Source organism: Electrona antarctica, assembly GCF_951216825.1.
Source record: "Electrona antarctica genome assembly, chromosome: 7".
NCBI classification, from domain to species: Eukaryota; Metazoa; Chordata; class Actinopteri; order Myctophiformes; family Myctophidae; genus Electrona; species Electrona antarctica.
Genome location: NC_136812.1, coordinates 16,128,015 through 16,148,014, shown reverse-complemented (window position 1 = coordinate 16,148,014; position 20,000 = coordinate 16,128,015). Strand labels below are relative to the sequence as shown.

The window sequence follows — 20,000 nt, the reverse complement described above, 5'->3', positions numbered from 1 at the left end:
GTGTGTGTGTGTGTGTGTGTGTGTGTGTGTGTGTGTGTGTGTGTGTGTGTGTGTGTGTGTGTGTGTGTGTGTGTGTGTGTGTGTGTGTGTGTGTGTGTGTGTGTGTGTGTGTGTGTGTGTGTGTGTGTGTGTGTGTGTGTGTGTGTGTGTGGTCATCCCAGCTTAGTAAGGACGACCGTTGAGCCGATTCTACTCTATGGCTCCGAGACATGGACACTTTCAAAGAAACTAGAGAAACGGTTGGATGGCACTTACACCCGCCTTCTAATGAGAGTGCAACATCTGTCTTGGAAGAGCCACCCATCGACTAATCTAATATACGGCAACCTTCCCCGTGTTTCTTCACTAGTCCGATCCAGAAGAACACAGTTTGCCGGCCACTGCTACAGAGCTGACAATGACGTTATATCTTCCCTTCTTCTCTGGAGTCCTGCCTCAAAGCAGACCAGAGGTAGAAAACTGTCGCTCCCTGATGTCATCGCTAGGGACACATGCATCACTAAGCAGGAACTGGGGATGGCAATGAAGGACCGGAAAGTCTGGCGTGGCATTGTGAAATCCATGATCTCGACCGCGGTCGAAAGAATGATGATGATACGAAACCCCGAATCAGCCAGCCACTCGCCTAGCCACCACAAGAAATCATCTGATCTCACCGTGATGAGTTTTCTTGCTGGTGTGTGACTGTAATGTCTGACAGTGAGTGAGACAGACAAGACTGAGAGAGACATAGGGAGGCGGAGAGGGGAAGAGAGCCTAACGGCCGGGCTCCACCGGGCGCGTCAGCGTCGCGTCTCCGTCACCGTCAGGGAATGTTCCCTTTTTATCAATGAAGGGTGGCTCCACTGCCCGCGTTGACGGAGACGCGACGCGTGCATTAAAATTGAACCGGTGCGTTTTTTGACGCGACGCGACGGAGACGCAACGCGTCCGGTGGAGCCCTGGCGTAACCCGGCCAATGCTGGGAACTGAAACCTTAGCGCGTTGATCAATGCATGTGCGATATCAGCGCTATAACACTGCATATGCTATCACTCCAACTACCGCAAAGATGCCATCACTCCAACTACCGCAAAGATGCTATCACTCCAACTACCGCAAAGATGCTATCACTCCAACTACCGCAAAGATGCTATCACTCCAACTACCGCAAAGATGCTATCACTCCAACTACCGCAAAGATGCTATCACTCCAACTACCGCAAAGATGCTATCACTCCAACTACCGCAAAGATGCTATCACTCCAACTACCGCAAAGATGCTATCACTCCAACTACCGCAAAGACAGTTTTCTTTCATTTGATCTATCCACCTCTCTCTTTCCCATCCATTCACAGAATGCAAAAATATTTACATGTCAGACGGGGTGGGCTTGTGTAATTTCATCTGTGCCTTGTGTGAATTAATTATTTAAACTCCAGGCTGCACAGCCACCACCACCATCGGCAAGTGTAGAGAGGAGGCGGAGGGTGGCAATCGTCTGAGTCTGGGGAACTCTTGCCAGCCAGCACAGGTGGCGTTTTGTCTGGAAGATGCCCAGGGAGTGAGGGAGCGGAGAGAAGGGAGGAGGATAGTGGGAGAGGAGAGAGACAGGCAGAATCAGGACATACAGTAATTGGATTTATTATACTGTAAATTCGCAGTTACATATTATGTAATTGTATCATTCAAAGGGTTGATCTGTTAAGCAAAACAAGGACGTCACGGATTGTGTTTTTTGCAAGAATGAACTGAAGTGGGAGTCTGCAAGAGACAAATAGACCCATTTACTTTTAGGTACCCAGGCGGAGAAAGACGGCATAAAACAAATACATCTGCACAAGCTGAATGTGCAGGATTATGGCAAATGAATAGACGGCGAGAACAACAGCAGATGGAGCCAGATGAACGAACGCTCTCGGTGTGCTGCGAGCGGCATCAATCCCTCTCTTTGTCCTGTATAGTCACGGCATTGCCAGGAGCCCGCATTCTGGGTGATGGCGGGGCTCTTCTAAGTATTTACTGCCCTGTCTGAGAGCCTGGCAGCCGAGCCGGGCTGTTAGGAGCCGTGCCTCATCCGGCGTCGTGATTACAGCCCCAACCCAGCGGTCCGCTGAGCCACCAACCCACTGACAGCCTGCACTCCCACTGACAAACAGCATGGAAATGAGTCTCGCACATGTACATGCATCTGTGCTGTGACATGCAATGACGCACGCGTGCACGCACGCGCACACGCACACGCGCGCACACACACACACACACACACACACACGCACACACGCACACACGCACACACACACACACACACACACACACACACACACACACACACACACACACACGCACACATGCACACAACATGTACGCACGTAAGGCTTACATTCTAATTCATGCAAATACATGCAAATAACCACATAGAGTACATAAATACTGAATGCACTGCGCTCAATTGAAACCATAGACATACTACAGTATGGCATAGGGGACAAGTACATAGGCACTCATCACATGCACGCACGCACGCACGCACACTCGCACGCACACACAACTTAGTATGCAGCTCACTGAATGGAGACTGTTCATATGTCATCTCACTCTGCCGCAGTATGAAGAATTCTCACCTCACTCTCTGCCCACTCACCCCACCCGGTGCCCACACACACACACACACACACACACACACACGCACACACACACACACACGTGTGTGCTCGCACGCATGCACGCACGCACGCACGCACGCACGCACGCACGCACGCACGCAAACACACAAACACACAAACACACACACACACGTGTGCTCACGCACACACACACATGCACATGCACAGACGCACATACACACACCCACACGCACACAATCCACTAAAGCCCCTCCCCTTAGGGCTGCCAAAAAATTTGAGAACCCTGTAGGGAGTGGAGTTGGAAGGTGGAGTGGTGGGGGCACTGGGGGGGGGGGGGGGGAGGGGGGGGGGGGGGGGGGGTAGAGCATCTGGAATAACACTCACTCCTCTCTCATACACCCCCCCCCCCCCCCAGCCCTCTGATCTGCTCCCAACATGCACTCTGCTCCTCTTCCACCCACCCCTCTCCCTCTCTTCTTTCCAATGACATCAGTGCAGGCAGGGGTTCTGCCCCACCGGTCCACGTGTGTGTGTGTGTGTGTGTGCATGTGTGTGTGTGACTGTGTGTGTGTGTGTGTGTGTGTGTGTGTGTGTGTGTGTGTGTGTGTGTGTGTGTGTGTGTGTGTGTGTGTGTGTGTGTGTGTGTGCGTGTGTGTACTAAGCTGGTGCCATCCTGGCGGGGCCACTAGTGGCTCTTGGAAAGCGAGGGCTTTGGCTCCCGTCCATCAGGGATGTACTGTCACAAGTCACTCCACACGCTCACACAGGTGGTCAATCGTGAGACCACTACTACTGTAAGGCTCCAGTAAGACCCCAGCTATATATAGGTATCAAATCATGGTTGGCCTTCGCTCTTCCCTCCCGTGTTGATTTTGACTGGCTGCTCCTCCTCGCCATTGATTTAACCCTGTAGTCTTAGAGAAACTGACTCGAGTGACAACTGTACCAGACCTCTTCTTGTTCCCCTCAGTATAGGCATGATGGGGTTCAAGTGGTTAAATGCAAAAAATATGTCGTTGCTGTCGGGCGGAAACGCCTTATCTCCATATTTCAACTGTTTGTGTTCATCCCATTCAGATCGGGAACCCCTTTTGGTGTTTTAAGCATTATGTTATACTTTAGCTATTGAAAAATAGCAGATCTACAAGCTCACAGGGATCTACGAGCTTGTATATCTGCTATTTTTGAAAAATATTGAAAATGTGGCGCAGATCTTTGAATATATATATTCTTTCAGAGCAAACGTTTTTAAGTCAAATCTTTGCTTCTGGGGGGGGGGGTCCCTGGAACAACACATTTTGAGATTGGGGTACGCAGCCAGTTTCAACCCGGTTTCAACCCGACAGAGACCATGTTGAAAGGTTGTGGACGTACAGGTTTCAACCCGACAGAGACCATGTTGAAAGGTTGTGGACGTACGGGTTTCAACCGGACAGAGACCATGTTGAAAGGTTGTGGACGCACGGGTTTCAACCGGACAGAGACCATGTTGAAAGGTTGTGGACGTACGGGTTTCAACCCGACAGAGACCATGTTGAAAGGTTGTGGACGTATGGGTTTCAACCCGACAGAGACCATGTTGAAAGGTTGTGGACGCACAGGTTTCAACCCGACAGAGACCATGTTGAAAGGTTGTGGACGCACAGGTTTCAACCCGACAGAGACCATGTTGAAAGGTTGTGGACGCACGGGTTTCAACCCGACAGAGACCATGTTGAAAGGTTGTGGACGTACAGGTTTCAACCCGACAGAGACCATGTTGAAAGGTTGTGGACGTACAGGTTTCAACCCGACGGAGACCATGTTGAAAGGTTGTGGACGCACAGGTTTCAACCCGACAGAGACCATGTTGAAAGGTTGTGGACGTACGGGTTTCAACCTGACAGAGACCATGTTGAAAGGTTGTGGACGTACAGGTTTCAACCCGACAGAGACCATGTTGAAAGGTTGTGGACGTACAGGTTTCAACCCGACAGAGACCATGTTGAAAGGTTGTGGACGTACGGGTTTCAACCCGACAGAGACCATGTTGAAAGGTTGTGGACGTACGGGTTTCAACCCGACAGAGACCATGTTGAAAGGTTGTGGACGCACAGGTTTCAACCCGACAGAGACCATGTTGAAAGGTTGTGGACGCACAGGTTTCAACCCGACAGAGACCATGTTGAAAGGTTGTGGACGCACAGGTTTCAACCCGACAGAGACCATGTTGAAAGGTTGTGGACGCACGGGTTTCAACCCGACAGAGACCATGTTGAAAGGTTGTGGACGTATGGGTTTCAACCCGACAGAGACCATGTTGAAAGGTTGTGGACGTACGGGTTTCAACCCGACAGAGACCATGTTGAAAGGTTGTGGACATACGGGTTTCAACCCGACAGAGACCATGTTGAAAGGTTGTGGACGTACAGGTTTCAACCCGACAGAGACCATATGAAAGGTTGTGGACGCACAGGTTTCAACCCGACAGAGACCATGTTGAAAGGTTGTGGACATACGGGTTTCAACCTGACAGAGACCATGTTGAAAGGTTGTGGACGTACGGGTTTCAACCTGACAGAGACCATATGAAACGTTGTGGACGCACAGGTTTCAACCCGACAGAGACCATGTTGAAAGGTTGTGGACGTACGGGTTTCAACCCGACAGAGACCATGTTGAAAGGTTGTGGACGTACAGGTTTCAACCCGACAGAGACCATGTTGAAAGGTTGTGGACGTACAGGTTTCAACCCGACAGAGACCATATATATTTCCAACATGAATGAAGACAGGAGTGAGTGAATGAATGTAGCTGCAAAACTTTGCTAGATTTAGATGTTTTGTTGGATTGATGTCGCTGGCAGGCACACTCTGGAGATATTAGCTCCTAATCTACTGCTTGTTTTAGAATCCCAAGGCTGGTTTTGGATTATCACCTGTCAATCACCACTAATTCCACGTACAGTATTCCAGCCATGGATGGTGTTTCGGTGGGTATAGGGTGACAGCCACGCGCACACTTGTTGGTTGTGTGTGGGTAATATGTACGTGCGTGCGTGCGTGGGTGTGTGGGTGCGTGCGTGTGTCTGTACGTGTGCGTGCGAGAGTGCGTGCACAAGCATACTGTATGCAAGAATGTTAGTAAAGGTAGGGAGTCCTTCAGGCTTGTTCTGACTGGATATCAATTGATTGACAGCATTAATGGTATGATAATTTGACACATCAGGCGTCTGAAAAGCCTCATTTCACCAAGCAGTTGGTACTGTATAATCAGTCTCTTTGAGGAAAATCCCTCCATCAGTCCACCTGCCGTCTGTTCGGTGTTATCCATCCTAAAGTCTCTCTCTCTCTCTCTCTCTCTCTCTCTCTCTCTCTCTCGTGCGGATGTGTGTGAGTGGGGAGCGTGGTGCGGAGTGAGGTTACGGAGTGAGTGTTTGGTCTATCTATACTCTGTCTATGCTTGCTCTTCTATCTCGCTAGTGTTGGGTTTTGCGGTTTTTGCACTGGTCTAGTGTTTAAACTGCTGTTGGTGGTTTTGTGTTTGCTGTTCGCTGACGGCTTTCAGCGTCGCCATGGCTTTCACAACTCTCACAAGGAAGCATGGTTTTAAGATCTCGCCAGCTTTCCCGTGCTCTGTAGAGGACTGCAGTTTAGCGGTCGCAAAAGTAGTCGGACCCGCTAGCGTTAAATCTGCCGCCAGAATGAATGGTGGCGTTGTGATTTTTGTCGATGGGATGAATAAAGCAAACGCTGTGATCGAGAGGGGCGTTGAGATAAAGGGCACGCTTGTGAAAGTAACGCCACTCGCAATGCCATCGAGTAAAGTGTTTCTGTCAAACGTCCCCCCATTCATTGATGATGAACTGATAGTGAGAGAGTTGACCAAGTTTGGGAAGGTGGTGTCGCCGATTAAAAAGCTCCCGTCAGGGTGTAAATCACCTGAGTTGCGACATGTTGTTTCTCACAGGAGAATGCTGTTCATGATTTTGAGAAACAGGAGTAAAGAGCTGATTACAGGCTTTAAGATCAAAGTCGACAATTTTGAATACACTTTATTTGCTACAACCGAGAATATGAAGTGCTTTGGCTGTGGGGTGGAAGGGCACTTGATAAGGTCCTGTCCAGAGAGGGTTGTTGACTCTGGCGAGGGGACAAGCAATGCTACCAGGGGGGGGGAGGGGGAGTAATCCCTGGGGAAAAAATGTTGAAAAGGAGATGGGAAACGTTAATGGGGATGGTACTGGGAGTGGGCAGGTGGGTGAAGATGAAGGAGTAAATGCTGAACCCGAGTTGTTGGCAGAGAATGTCAATAAAGATGGGGGGGGAACTGAGCAAACAGGTGAAGATGAAGGGGAAAAAGAAAATAGCCAGCAGGAAAACAGTGGAGGTGAAGGAGAAATGGTTAATGCTGAACCTGTGGCTGACACAAGTTCCCAAGAGGACAGTAGTCCTCCTGTCAGTCAAGTGGAGGAGGGAGGGGCTAAAGTAGCTGACATGGAGATGGGGGCTGAGGAGGAAGGGGTGAAGGTGGTGGGGCAGAAAAGAAAGGCAAAAGGTTCAAATGGGACAAAAGCAAAAAAAGTGACCGAGGGGAAAAGTGAACTCAATTCAGACGATAGTACTTGTGGTTGGGTGAGCGATGATGAAACATGTGTAAAAAAGAAAAATGTCTATGGGGTGTCAGAAATGAAACGTTTTTTGCAGAAAACAAAAAACAAGAGACTGATCGATGTTGAAAAGTACTTCCCAGATAGTAAGGGTTTTGTGAAGGCTGCCAGGCAAAACATGAAGTTAGCAGAAGGAGTATGCTTTACCAGGCAAGAGATTTTCAGAGTGAAGAAACTGGTGCAGAGGATTGATGCGGAATTAGAATGGTGATGGTGGTGGTGCCGCTGGGTTCCTTCTGTGCGCTGGGTCCTCTTTTGCATTTGGTTCTGTCTTTAATGGACATGAAGATTAACTGGACAATGAAACAGCCGGCCACTTGTGAGGTGGGTTGGCTTTGGTTGACTGGACAATGGTGGAGCGGCTGGAGCCCGCTACGAGTGCTACGTGTAGACTCGGATTCTCAGACGGACCTCTCGTTGGAAGGGCCAGGATGGACCTTCATCACATGCCAACATCGAGGCTCACTCACAGCCTGTGTGACAGTGGTCATGGTGGAGCTGTTGGATGTAGCTGGTCAGAGCTTGGTGGATGCAGGAGCAATAGCTGATCTGTTGGGGCTGATATCACCTTGCCGTGTGGGTTGTTTCCCAGAACTGTGCATCGAAAAACTATCTATGAAAGATACTGAACATGAGAATCACAGGAGGGGAGAGGAAAGTGGACTTGTACTGTACTGTTGTGTTGTGTCCAGAGACGGGCTGGGTGTGGAGGAGGACTCGGCGTATAGGGGGGGTTCAGGGGCAGCAGCAGCATGTCACTGGCTGAACCCTCTGCACTGGTTTGTTGCAGCAATGGTCTTTTGAATATGAATAATGATGTTTTGTTTTTTTGTTTCGAGTTGTATGCAAGATGCCATGTTTGACTGAAAACAAGTAAAGCTTTTGCTGTTCTTTTTTAGTTTGTAAATAAAAAGGTTTTATAAAAAGTCAAAAAGTCTCTCTCTCTCTCTCTCTCTCTCTCTCTCTCTCTCTCCCAGGATGAGTGCCGTAACTTCATGAAGGTGTTGCTCAGAAGACAAGAAGGAGGCCTATTCATCTGTGGGACTAACGCTTTCAACCCAATGTGTGCCAACTATACTGTGAGTGTTGCCAGTGAATGCACACGCACACACACACACACACACACACACACACACACACACACACACACGCACAGGCATGCGTGCCGGCGACTTCTCTGCCAAACCAGTAAGTGGTACAGTGCATTAGGTATAGCAATTGGTGTAGCATTATATGCGCGTGACATCATCATCATACCCGGAAGTTATGCAGGAACACCTACTGAGTGGCAAAAACTACTTTCTGGCCTCGACAGCCAATACATTCAAATTGCATTAAACAACATTAAACTCACTTTGCCACTTTATTTGCCACTCACTTTATGCATGTGCATACCCTCTATTGGTAAGTGGCGTATTACTTTGAGGATAGAGTGCTTTCTCAGTCGAGGATGATCGGACCAAAGCTTGCAAGTGCCTTATCGTCTAGTCTCTCCTCAAGGATGCATTTTGGAAACCATGGGTCCCTCGGCTTCTATTATTATTCAAATGTTTTTTTAGTACGTTTTCATCAATCTCACAAAGTTATGCAAAGTAAAGTATGACATCAACAACAACAAGACAGGCTTCACTCATTACAGAGCCCTGCTAACATTTTAAAAAGAAAACAGGAGATGATGTTGATGATTGATTAATGTCATTAGCTTTCAATTGTGTGTGTGTGTGTGTGTGTGTGTGTGTGTGTGTGTGTGTGTGTGTGTGTGTGTGTGTGTGTGTGTGTGTGTGTGTGTGTGTGTGTGTGTGTGTGTGTGTGTGTGTGTGTGTGTGTGTGTGTACTGACCAAGATAAATACATACTGTAGAGTAGAACAGACATATTGCCACCCAGCTAGTCGTGTAAACCAGTACAATACCTCTCCTAATTCTGCCTGTCACGACTTAAAATCTTCAACAGCAGCCAACATACAAAAGCCTTCAATTCCATTGCCAAAAACAGTAACGGAATGAACATGATTCATTGCCACTCAGACTTCAGGCGGCAGTGATAGAGCAATTAGCCTGAATCCAATTAGTTAGTATGCACACTGCACAGCGCTGTGCAGGCAGTGACAGGCAGTGACAGGCAGGCAGCAGCACAAAGAAAAACAGGGTCCCCACCTTTTTCTTTTACATCTGTCGTCTTCTTGTCTTGTGTGCGGCAATGTCCCTGATCAAGTCAGTAAAAATCTGCCAGTAAGCATGGCTGAGGGAAGTAGGGGTGCTGGGGGGGCTGTAGCACCCCCTCCCCCCAGGCACAGCCCCCCCTCGAACAGGAGGGGAAGAAGAAAAAAAAGAAGAAAATATGCTGTATCACAGTATTGGCACCTTATCCTGGTTAATTGCCTGTGTCAGTTCGTTCATATAACTTGCGTGTGGAGAGGGAAAGTAAAGGCCACGTTTGCGCGTGAAAATGCGCGAAAATGCGCGTGCATGATGTGCGTGCACGCGCATTTTCGCGGCGCGCGCTACGCGCGCGCACCCCCTACTAGACGCTCAGCCCCTGCGAGTGTAAAGTACTTCCCGCGGGCCTGCCAGTAAGTCACTCTCTGACTTTGAGAAAGAGTGCTCGCCCCATGCGTTTGTGACAGATAAATCTGCAAAGCCAATAAACCACATTTGAGAAAATGTTCTGTAGTAGAGTTCTCACCCGAGACTGCATTTGGGCTATTTGCATATGTAATGTTGTCGCTGCTCATAAAAAACTTTCAACTAAGCCATCTCCTTTACTTTTACATCTGCACTCATTGAGTTCAGTTGAATTGCCAAATACTGAGACTAGCAGCAGTTGCAGCCTGGTAGTTCTTGTGTAGAAAGGGAGGATGGATTATTCAGGAAACTAAATTAGTGTTTTATGCTGGTACCAGCAATCAGAGTCACCTAATTAATCTATTAATCTAGCCATCGCAACCACAAACACACAGAGGCCTTCTCACAGCCCAGAAATTGAATGTACTACTTCAGTCTCTATAATTCTGCACAGTAAAATTAATTTACTCAGAATTAACTCAAAATGTAACCATATGGACCCAGTAAGGGTCCTCAGAATTAAATTATATTACAGTGTAGTGTTCTGTTTCTGCACAGAAAAGCCACCTCAAGTTTCTAAATTGTTTTGCATAATGATCTCGCCTCGTCTCCTGTGGTTAGATTGGTTAACCAATCAGCAAACGATCTACTTGTCTTAAACACTGTATGAAGGCTGGAAGCACGAAAAATATTTTGTCTGCTTTTATGACATGGACAATTCCTTGTTTTGCTGATTGCGATCGTCCAGCGCTGAGAACGGTATAAGGTCCTCGCACCACAAGAAACCTGAGCGCAGTGGAGCAACCCATTCAACTTTGTTTAGATTCTAGATTAATATAATCAGACATTTCTTTCAGAGAATCCTGAATGTTGACATATGTTATAAAACGTTCGGCCTGTGTGTGTGGCCCATACCCCCCCCCCCTACATATCTGAGAGTGATTTTAGAGGTTAGCTTTGTACGACCACACAGCTAGTATAAGCCAGCTTGCTTCTCACCGTGGGGTCCAAAATCTTATCAGTTGAGGTAATCCATCATTTTCAAAATGTGGACACGTAAAACGGCTTATAGGATTTTTCTTTTTGAGTGGTGCAACGACTCCCTTACGGAGCTATGTGTGTGGCTGGGTAGCTGGGTAGCTGGCTGGGTGGCTGGGTGGGTATGAGCATGAAAACAACATGGTTGTTTTTCACCACCTGTGCACAACCTAACGCACCCACAAACACACGCACATATTAACTGTATATATGATGTACAGTAGAGAGACCGCTGCACGGTAACTCTACCGTTTCGGACGCGGGGCACGCCGGAACCGGGCCGGCACCCTGGGTGCGTTCCTGTGGGTCTGGAACTCCCCCCAACCCCCCCCCCCCCCCCCCCCTCCCCCGGAAACCCCCACACGGAGTTGCACCACTCACTTCATTGATTTTTCTTTCTTTTTTGGCAAATACCGCACCCATAGTTACTAGTTAGACAAGAAGATTGATACAGATTGATACAGTTCCCCCCAAAATGTTGGGGGGAAATAAATGTGCTTGAATTGCATATCCCTCAATTGACTGAATAAGGGAAGCTGCCGGGGCTTAATCTATTTGGTGGTCTATCAGGTGTGTTACTGCTGAGAAGCACGAGACAGATGATCTAACTGTTAGATTATCTGCTGTTTGATTCTATGAAGAAGCAGAGGACACTCAGGGCAGAGGGAAGGAGAGAGAGAGAGAGAGAGAGAGAGAGAGAGAGTAGGGGGGGGGGGGGGGGGGGGTCCTGGGGGGGTACTGGAGTTCATCTCTGGTTTGATTCTTTCATCAGCGCTGGTTAAGAATCCCAAACCTGTCTGGTTGGAGGCTGTACAGTAGCTCGCTTTATACTTATACTTTACTTTAAACATCTGTTTATTATGAATTTTTTGTATACAGGCATTCCAGTAGTTACAGTTACAGATTGGTAAAAAAAAAATAGCAGAAACATATAAACAAGACAAGACTTACAATAAAAAGAGACAAAACATAACCGTCAAAGAAAAAGACAAAAACAATAAAATAATAACCGACATGGCTGATGACTACACCGCACTCCGAGGACAGAAACATCACAACACAATCTAAAAAAACATTTACAGTAATTAGATGACATTACGGGGCAGAACAATATCGTTTCAATCACTTCAGTCCAACACAAGCATCTCAATAATGGGTGACCAGATTCTTTGAAACAAGGGTTCCCTTTTCGACAGGGTAAATCTAATTTTCTCCAAATGCAGCACTCCTCCCAGCTCCCTCAGCCACATATCAACTGTCGGAGGTTTATCCGACTTCCAGGCCTGTAGTATTAACTTCCTAGCTAGCAGTGTAGCGAGCGAAATGGCCCGTGCCTCATATTTGTTCTGAACCTGATCTGGTTCCACCACACCGAAGAGTGCAACTAGAGGTGCCGGGGGGAAGTCTCTTTTATATGCTTTAGCCAAGAAATCAAAAACTTTACTCCAGAAACTTTGCAATTTATGACATTGAAGAAATTGATGAGACAGAGTCCCTTGTTCTGTTAAACACTTTCCACACATGGGAGAAGAATCCTTAAAGATTTTGTTTAATTTAGTTGGGGAATAGTGCAGCCTATGAACAATCTTAAATTGAATCAGAGCGTGCCTAACATTGATAGAGCTATGGTGAATGTTGGCGATACAGTCCTCCCATACTCCATCTGAAATCTCTATGCCCAATTCTCTTTGCCAATTGTCCTTAAACAAGCATGATGATGGGCTAACCACGGCCTGCAAGGTGTCATAAAATTGAGAGACTGCACCTTTTTCAAAGGGCTCAATGTTGAAGAAACTGTCCAAAACTGGATGACTGGGTTGTTGTTCATACTGTGGGATATGTGTTCTAAGAAAATGTCTCAATTGCAAGTAACGGAAGAAATGCGATGATGGGAGCTGGAAGGATTCTCGCAACTGTTGGAAAGAGGCAAGATAACCTTGACCACGACCTTGATTAAAGTATACATTTCGTAAGTTCACAATACCCTTTCCCTTCCATGACATAAAAACCGGGTCCGCCAATCCTGGCTGAAAAGCCGGATTGGAACATATAGGAGAATCCAAATACATTTTAGGAGCCTTTGTCAATGCCAAGATCTGAGACCATACTTTCAGAGAATTTTGAATTATGGGGTTATGTCCATAAGTACTTTTCTTGATCTTAATAGGACTATTAAGTAATGCAGGAAGACACGACCCAGAACAGGATGAATGCTCGATACTAAGCCATGAAGGCATGTTCTCCAGATTACATCCAGGATAGCAGTCATACCATAGATAAAAAAAGTTTAAATGGGCCGCCATATAGTATAACCGGAATTGAGGAAGTCCAAATCCTCCTTCGTTCTTACTTTTGCATAGATGTGGCCTAGCTATTCTAGGAGTTTTACCAAACCAGATAAAGGATGAAATGATAGAGTCCAATTTTTTGAAATAGTATTGAGGGATACTTATTGGAATTGACTGGAATATATATAAAAATCTAGGCAAAGTTACCATTTTTATAGCATTTATGCGCCCAGCCATTGAAATAGGCAAAGTGCTCCAGAATTCTATATTTTTCTCCAATTGTTTAATCTTTTTATCCCAATTTAATTTCAATAACTGATTCAATTTACTCGTAACCACTATACCTAAGCTTGTAAATTTATCCAGCACAATTGTAAACGGGGTAGATTCCAGGAATGATCTATCTGTAACCTGTGACAAGGGCATCAATTCACTTTTCGACCAGTTTATCCTATACCCAGAAAAGGAACCAAAGTTATTTATGAGGTCTAGTAAGGGAGGAATGGAAGCCCTGGGCTTTGAAATGAATAAAACCACATCATCAGCGTAAGCCGAAAATTTATGAGAAGTACCGTATTGCAGGATCGGGTGAATCTGTGGACTCATTCTTATTTTTGACGCTAATGGCTCGAGCGCTAGCGCAAAGATATATGCCGAAATCGGATCCCCTTGACGCGTGCCCCTAAACAACTTGAACGGTTTAGATTCATTTTGATTGGTGACAACTGTTGCATATGGATCATTATAAATTATTTTTATCCAGTTGATAAAGGATTCACCAAACCCGAATTTAGCCAGAACAGACATCATATAAGGATGCTCAATTTGGTCGAAGGCTTTTTCAGCGTCAAGGGAGATTACGACAGCGTCCTCTGTGCTACGAGCTGGATTATACATTATATTAAACAGTCTTCTCATGTTGAACTGAATGTGGCGATTGGGCATAAAGCCTGTTTGGTCTGGATGTATGATATTGGTTATGTGTTCTTTAAGGCGAGAGGCTAGTATTTTACTCAATATTTTGGTTTCAACCGGAAGTAAAGAAATCGGTCTGTACGAGGCAGCTAATGTGGCGTCGCGTTCCTTCTTTAGCAGTAGTGAAATTTTGCCATGATAGAGTGCCTTTGGTAAGGAACCCAATTCTTTGGAATGATTCAACATCCGAAGTATAAGAGGAGCCAACAAGGTGGAATAAGCCTTATAGAATTCAGCCCCAAAGCCGTCCGGCCCCGGGGCCTTATTATTAGGGGACTGTTGAATGGCCAATTTGACTTCAGCCAGGGTGAAATCCGCATCCAAGGCTGCCACTGCTTCATCATCCAAGGTAGGGAGGTCACACCCCCGCAAGAAGTCATCAATAGTAGCCTGACTAGAAGTACTTTTAGAACTGTATAAGTCACGGTAAAACTCTTCAAAGCATTTGTTTATTTCTTTCGGGACAGTGACCAGCCCACCGTTTTTATCTTTTATTGAGTGGATGGCTTGAGAGGCATGCGACTTCTTTAACAGTCTGGCTAATAATTTATGTGGTTTGTCACCTATTTCAAAAATCCTCTGTCTATAATTTAGTAACTGTGAACAGACTTGTTTTGTGAGAATTGTGTTATGTTCATACCTCAGCTTTATGATTTTACCCAAAAGTGCAGGAGATGGTGAGGCTAGGTAGTCCCTGTCTAGCTGGGACAGATTGGCCTCAATATCTCTAAGGGACCGCACTTGTAGCTTACGCTTGGCTGAGGAATAGGCAATTATGTGTCCTCTCATGACAGCCTTAAAGGACTCCCATAACACTGAGTCATCAACCGCACCATTGTCATTTGTTGATAAGAAAAAATTAATATGGCCTTCCATTTCTTCACAAAATGTTTCATCTTTCACGAGTGCAGGATCAAACCGCCATATTCTATTATGTCTATTGTCCAAATTCTGGAACTGTAAGTCTAAAGTAACTGGGCTATGATCCGACACCAATATTGGATGATAAGTATTGTTAATTACAGCGGGTATGAGTTTAGAATCCAAGAAGAAGTAATCGATGCGACTTGAGGTTTTATGCACCGGACTAAAGAAGGAGTACTCTCTCCCAGTGGGGTTAACCAGTCTCCAAATGTCCACAATATTCAGGCTGTTTAACAAAGTATTTAAGAGGCTCCCAGCCTTTGACTGTTGAGATGAAAGAGGTGAGCTTTTGTCCACTGTTGCATTCATTACACAATTAGCATCACCCGCAATTAAAGTATTGGCCCGGTGTACGTCGGGTATTAGATTAAACAATTTTTGAAAAAACTCAGGACAGTCAAAGTTGGGACCATAGATATTCACCAGTGTCACAGGCACGGATGCCAAATGACCAGTAAGAATTAAATATCTGCCATCAGAGTCTGCAATTGTAGTCGTATGGGTGAATGGAACATTTTTTCTGAATAAAATTGCCACACCTCTAGCCTTAGCACCAAAATTAGCATGATATGCCTGACCCAGCCAGTTAGCCCGTAGAATTGACTGTACATTGTGCTTTGCATGCGTTTCTTGTAGGAAAATAATATCTGGTTGCAAAGATTTAAGATGGGCCAGCACTTTTGCTCTCTTCACAGGATTACCAAGACCTTTTACATTCCAGCTAACAAACCTTAAAGCCCCGTTGGGCAAATTGTTCACTGCCCTATGTGTCATCAACATGTACCAGTATATTGGTAATCAGTGACACTGTCCGTCGACCCAAGAGCACGTACACACCACCAGCCAGACAAAACACAAAACATGTAACATGAAAAACAACCCCCCCACCCCCCCACGTAGAGGGACCTCCCCCAACGAAGCCCTTCTCTAACCACCCTAATACTATCCAAGGCATAGGAAAGTTCCCTCCCACGACCCCGCTCCAACGTAGAACGTAAATATATATAAAAAAATAAAAGTATTAATACCGTATGGTATGACAGTGAAAATAGGGTAAATAGACCATAAGAAGTCCTAAATTGTGTATACAGTCAGTGATAATCAGTCTAACCCTTTGCACTCGCCAGCCTGGCTTTTTAGAACAAACCCTTTTTTGTAGAATAGAAATCAACTAAGAACATAGTAAAGCATCAATGTCAGGGGATGCATACCCAATCCAATCAAGCAGTATATAGAAACCTGAATAACCCACTCCGCAGCAAAAAATAATATATATAATGGAAATCAAAGACAAAATGTAAACAAGATGTGTAATCACGCATAATGTGCGCACGCACGCACGCACGCGCACACGCACACACACACACACACACACACACACACACACACACACACACACACACACACACACACACACACACACACACCCCATGTATAAATCAATTAAATGTGTTACATAAAAATAAAAGAGATCAATTCAACTTATACACTCTACAATTCAGTAAACAATGTCGTGAATAGACCTTGAGTTGAATAGGCAGTAGGAAATAAAGTTTTTTTTTTTTTTTTAAATAAAAAATTAAAATTAAAAAACGAATAAAAGAAAAATTGCGGAGCGAAAACATCCAGCTATGTCCATGAACAAACAGTCAGTGTAGCCCACCTTTAAAAAATAAAATAGAAACCACATCTTGTCAAGTAGTACTGGGGAAAAAAATGAAAATAGCACCTTCTTAAAAATATATAGCATAAGCTCTTTTGTTTACTTTCCAGTGTCACAATTCAAGATTAGCACACGAATATATATAAAAAATAAAATGTGAGGTGGGCCACCTCAAGTCCAAGTGCTCATAACAATAGTAGTAGTAAGAATAAACAAAAATAAAAGTCTTGTTGAATAGCATCTCCTCAGGATTTGTGCCTAGCCAGGCACATCTTTAGTGAGTGTAGTGCAACATACCGTTAGCTTCACAGCCTAGACTGAAAAGCAGAAGAATCAAGGGCCCACCTCATCTGTGTCGACGTCTGCATCTGCAACCACTGTACCCAGTTTGTCATCCAGAAAACCACCGGCCGCCTCGGGATCCTCGAAGTATTTTGTAGCTCCCTCCACGGTCACGCGAAGACGAGTCTGCCACGTTCCCACGAATCCCGACAGCAACCCGGCGTCTCTGCATCTCTTCCGGACATCTTGGAACTTCTTTCTTTGTTGATACACCTCCGTTGGTTGGTCAGCGAAAATGGAGACTTTGACGCCGTTGTATTGAAGAGGAGATTTTTGTGCAGCCAGCTTTGTGATGAGCGTCTTCTCACTCAAGTAGTGTATTTTCGCAATGATAGCACGATTGTAGCCACCACTAGCTGATTTAGGCCCCACGCGATGCGCAATGTCCACGAGAACCTTAGCAGGGAAGTTTTCATCTCCGAGCAGCTTCGGAATCAGAGAGGACACAAAATCAGAAGGATTGTTCCTTTCTTCCCCCTCTAAGATTCCCGCAATTCTTATGTTTTGTCGTCTTGACCGAAATTCAGCCTGTAGTAGCTTTTTGCGGAGCTCATTGTATCCCTCTTGGAGTGACTTGTTGATGGCTTCCTGCGCTACAAGTTGATCATCATGCCTGGATACAGCTTCTTCAATTTCACGCACCTTTCCAGTGACTGTCGACAGGGAAGCTTGCATGGAGTTCATAGTAGATGAAATGGTGGTAAGCTTAGTATCCACAGACTTTTGTAGAGCGGCTATCGCTTTCATCAAATCAGCCGTAGATGGATTGTTAGCTGCGCCGCTCTCGGCGGTAGGCCCAGTTAGCACCTCCATTAGCATGCGGTCGTTAACAACAGCGTCGGTTGAAACCTCTTCCACGTCGGTGTTCTCTCTTGTTCTGTTTCGAAGGTGATATTGACTCTTCGAGTGCTTTCTGTCCGTCATTTAAGGCAAGTGTTGAGCAGAAAAAAGTCACGGTATTAACTTTTAATTTAGTAAATGTCTAGTATTGGAGCGGAGCCTCACGGAAACACAGCTTACCCCATAGCTCGCTGACCACGCCCCTTATACTTATACTTTAGAAGGACAAATCACTGCTTCCGCCTGCAAAGTGGCGGCTGTCCTCATTCAACCAATTAGCCACAGCAGCACGTTCTGCAGTTCTGATGCTGTCTCTGAAACCGAGCTCGCCAAACTCCTTTCCCAGTTAGTTATAGTGATGCTGCCAGAACTCGCCTAAACACCTCCACCGTACAAAGCAAAGTCCTCACTGTTGATCTAACTCTGAGAGTACTTTGCAGTGGTTCTCAGCCTTTTCTGGGTCAGGGCCCACTTGAAAATCTCTTCAAAAGCTTTTGCCCATCTGACCACTTAACATGGCATGGTCAGATGGGTGGGCTATGTGAAGTTTCAGAGCATGTTTATTTTATATATATTTTGAAGATGCTTTTTGGGCTTTTCTGCCTGTATTTGATAGTGGGAATCGAACCCGGTTCTCGCTGTCAGGCCATATGGGCACACACCTTAACCACTAGGCCATGGTAACCCCAGAGCATATTTATTTTAATGATCAATCAGTCGATTGTGTTCTGGCTTGGATCAGTGGAACTAACATAGCAATCCTATTCATCTGCATGATAATGAAAACTGACTTTTAAAGGTTTTTAAAGATGGGTAGCTTGCAGAGTTAGTTCAGTCAGATATACTCAAGGGGTGTATTCAGTGTTATGCAAGACCCACATGTCATACGCTGGCGTGGCAATCAGCTGACCAATTGGGCGGTGTATTTAAGCTCTCCTAAGACTGCATTCTTACTGCGTTCCTTCTGTTATGCGTTCCTGGTTGTTGTTACGCGTTGTTTGCTCCCACCGCCACCCCAGCACCACCGGCGGGCTCTGCTATTTCTGTTCCCCATGGGGGGGTTGTTATTGTCTCCACCAGGCCGAAGGCATGGGGAGAGAGTATGTTTTGCACTCCGTCCGTCCGTCCGTGTGTCCGTCCGTCCGTCCGTCCGTGTGTCCGTCTGTGAACAGCTAATCTCCGGCACTGTTAACCCGGTCGATGCCACATTTTGCACACACACTCCCTGGATGCCAACGATGAACCTCTGCCCCAAAATGTCCAGAACGGCCTGTTATAGCGCCACCAGGAGGCCGCTTTGTGCAAAACAAGTTTTTGGACAGTACACCTACAGATTTTGTCCAAACATCACGCGAATTGGTACACAGTCTCTCTAGAGCCATTCAACCAAACAGGTCTTTCAGATTTCTCAGACTCCATCCTGATTGGCTAAGATTGGCTTCCAAAGTTCGCAGGAGTGTTCAGTTTCAAACAAAATGCTGCAAATCATGAACACATCGTGTGATTTCCGTGAAATTGCGCACGCACATTCCCACTAGGCCGAGGAAGAAATGCCACGTGAACATTTTCAACTCAGCCTCATGGTGGCGCTATAACTGGCCAAAAAGTGTTTTTACTTCCAACTGCACGGATTTGTGGATAACTTTGTATGCCAACTCCCTAGAGGCCAAGGAAAAACCTTTGCCTGGAATTTTTCACATCTGCTCTTTATAGCGCCACCAGGAGGCCGACATATGTAAAACACATTTTCTAATATTACTCCTTCAGATGTTATCCAAATTTCACGCAAATCGGTACACATGCTCTCCATAGTCATGTAATCCACCTTCATTGCCTACGATTGGCTTCTAAACTTTTCAGGAGTAGCCCGCTTGGTACCCGTTTTGTACAAATCGCCACAACTACTCAACGCAGCGTCCGATTTCGGTGAAACTGTGCATGCCTATTCCCACTACTAGGCTGAGGAAAAAATGCCACTTGACAGTTTTCAAATCAGCCTCATGGTGGCGCTACAACAGGCCAAGCTGTGTCTCACACACACACACACACACACACACACACACACACACACACACACACACACACGTTTATATTACTCCTAAACATTTTGCC

General features: G+C 45.9%; 1 protein-coding gene across 1 annotated transcript in view; it reads left to right on the top strand.

The window, feature by feature from the left end:
- The window catches only part of sema6bb (sema domain, transmembrane domain (TM), and cytoplasmic domain, (semaphorin) 6Bb), a 196,013-nt gene that overhangs the window by 103,683 nt on the left and 72,330 nt on the right, over positions 1 to 20,000 (top strand). Inside the window, exon 6 of the mRNA XM_079506728.1 lies at positions 8,233 to 8,334. Coding sequence (XP_079362854.1) covers positions 8,233 to 8,334 — 102 coding nt within the window. The remainder of the gene's footprint in view (positions 1 to 8,232; positions 8,335 to 20,000) is intronic.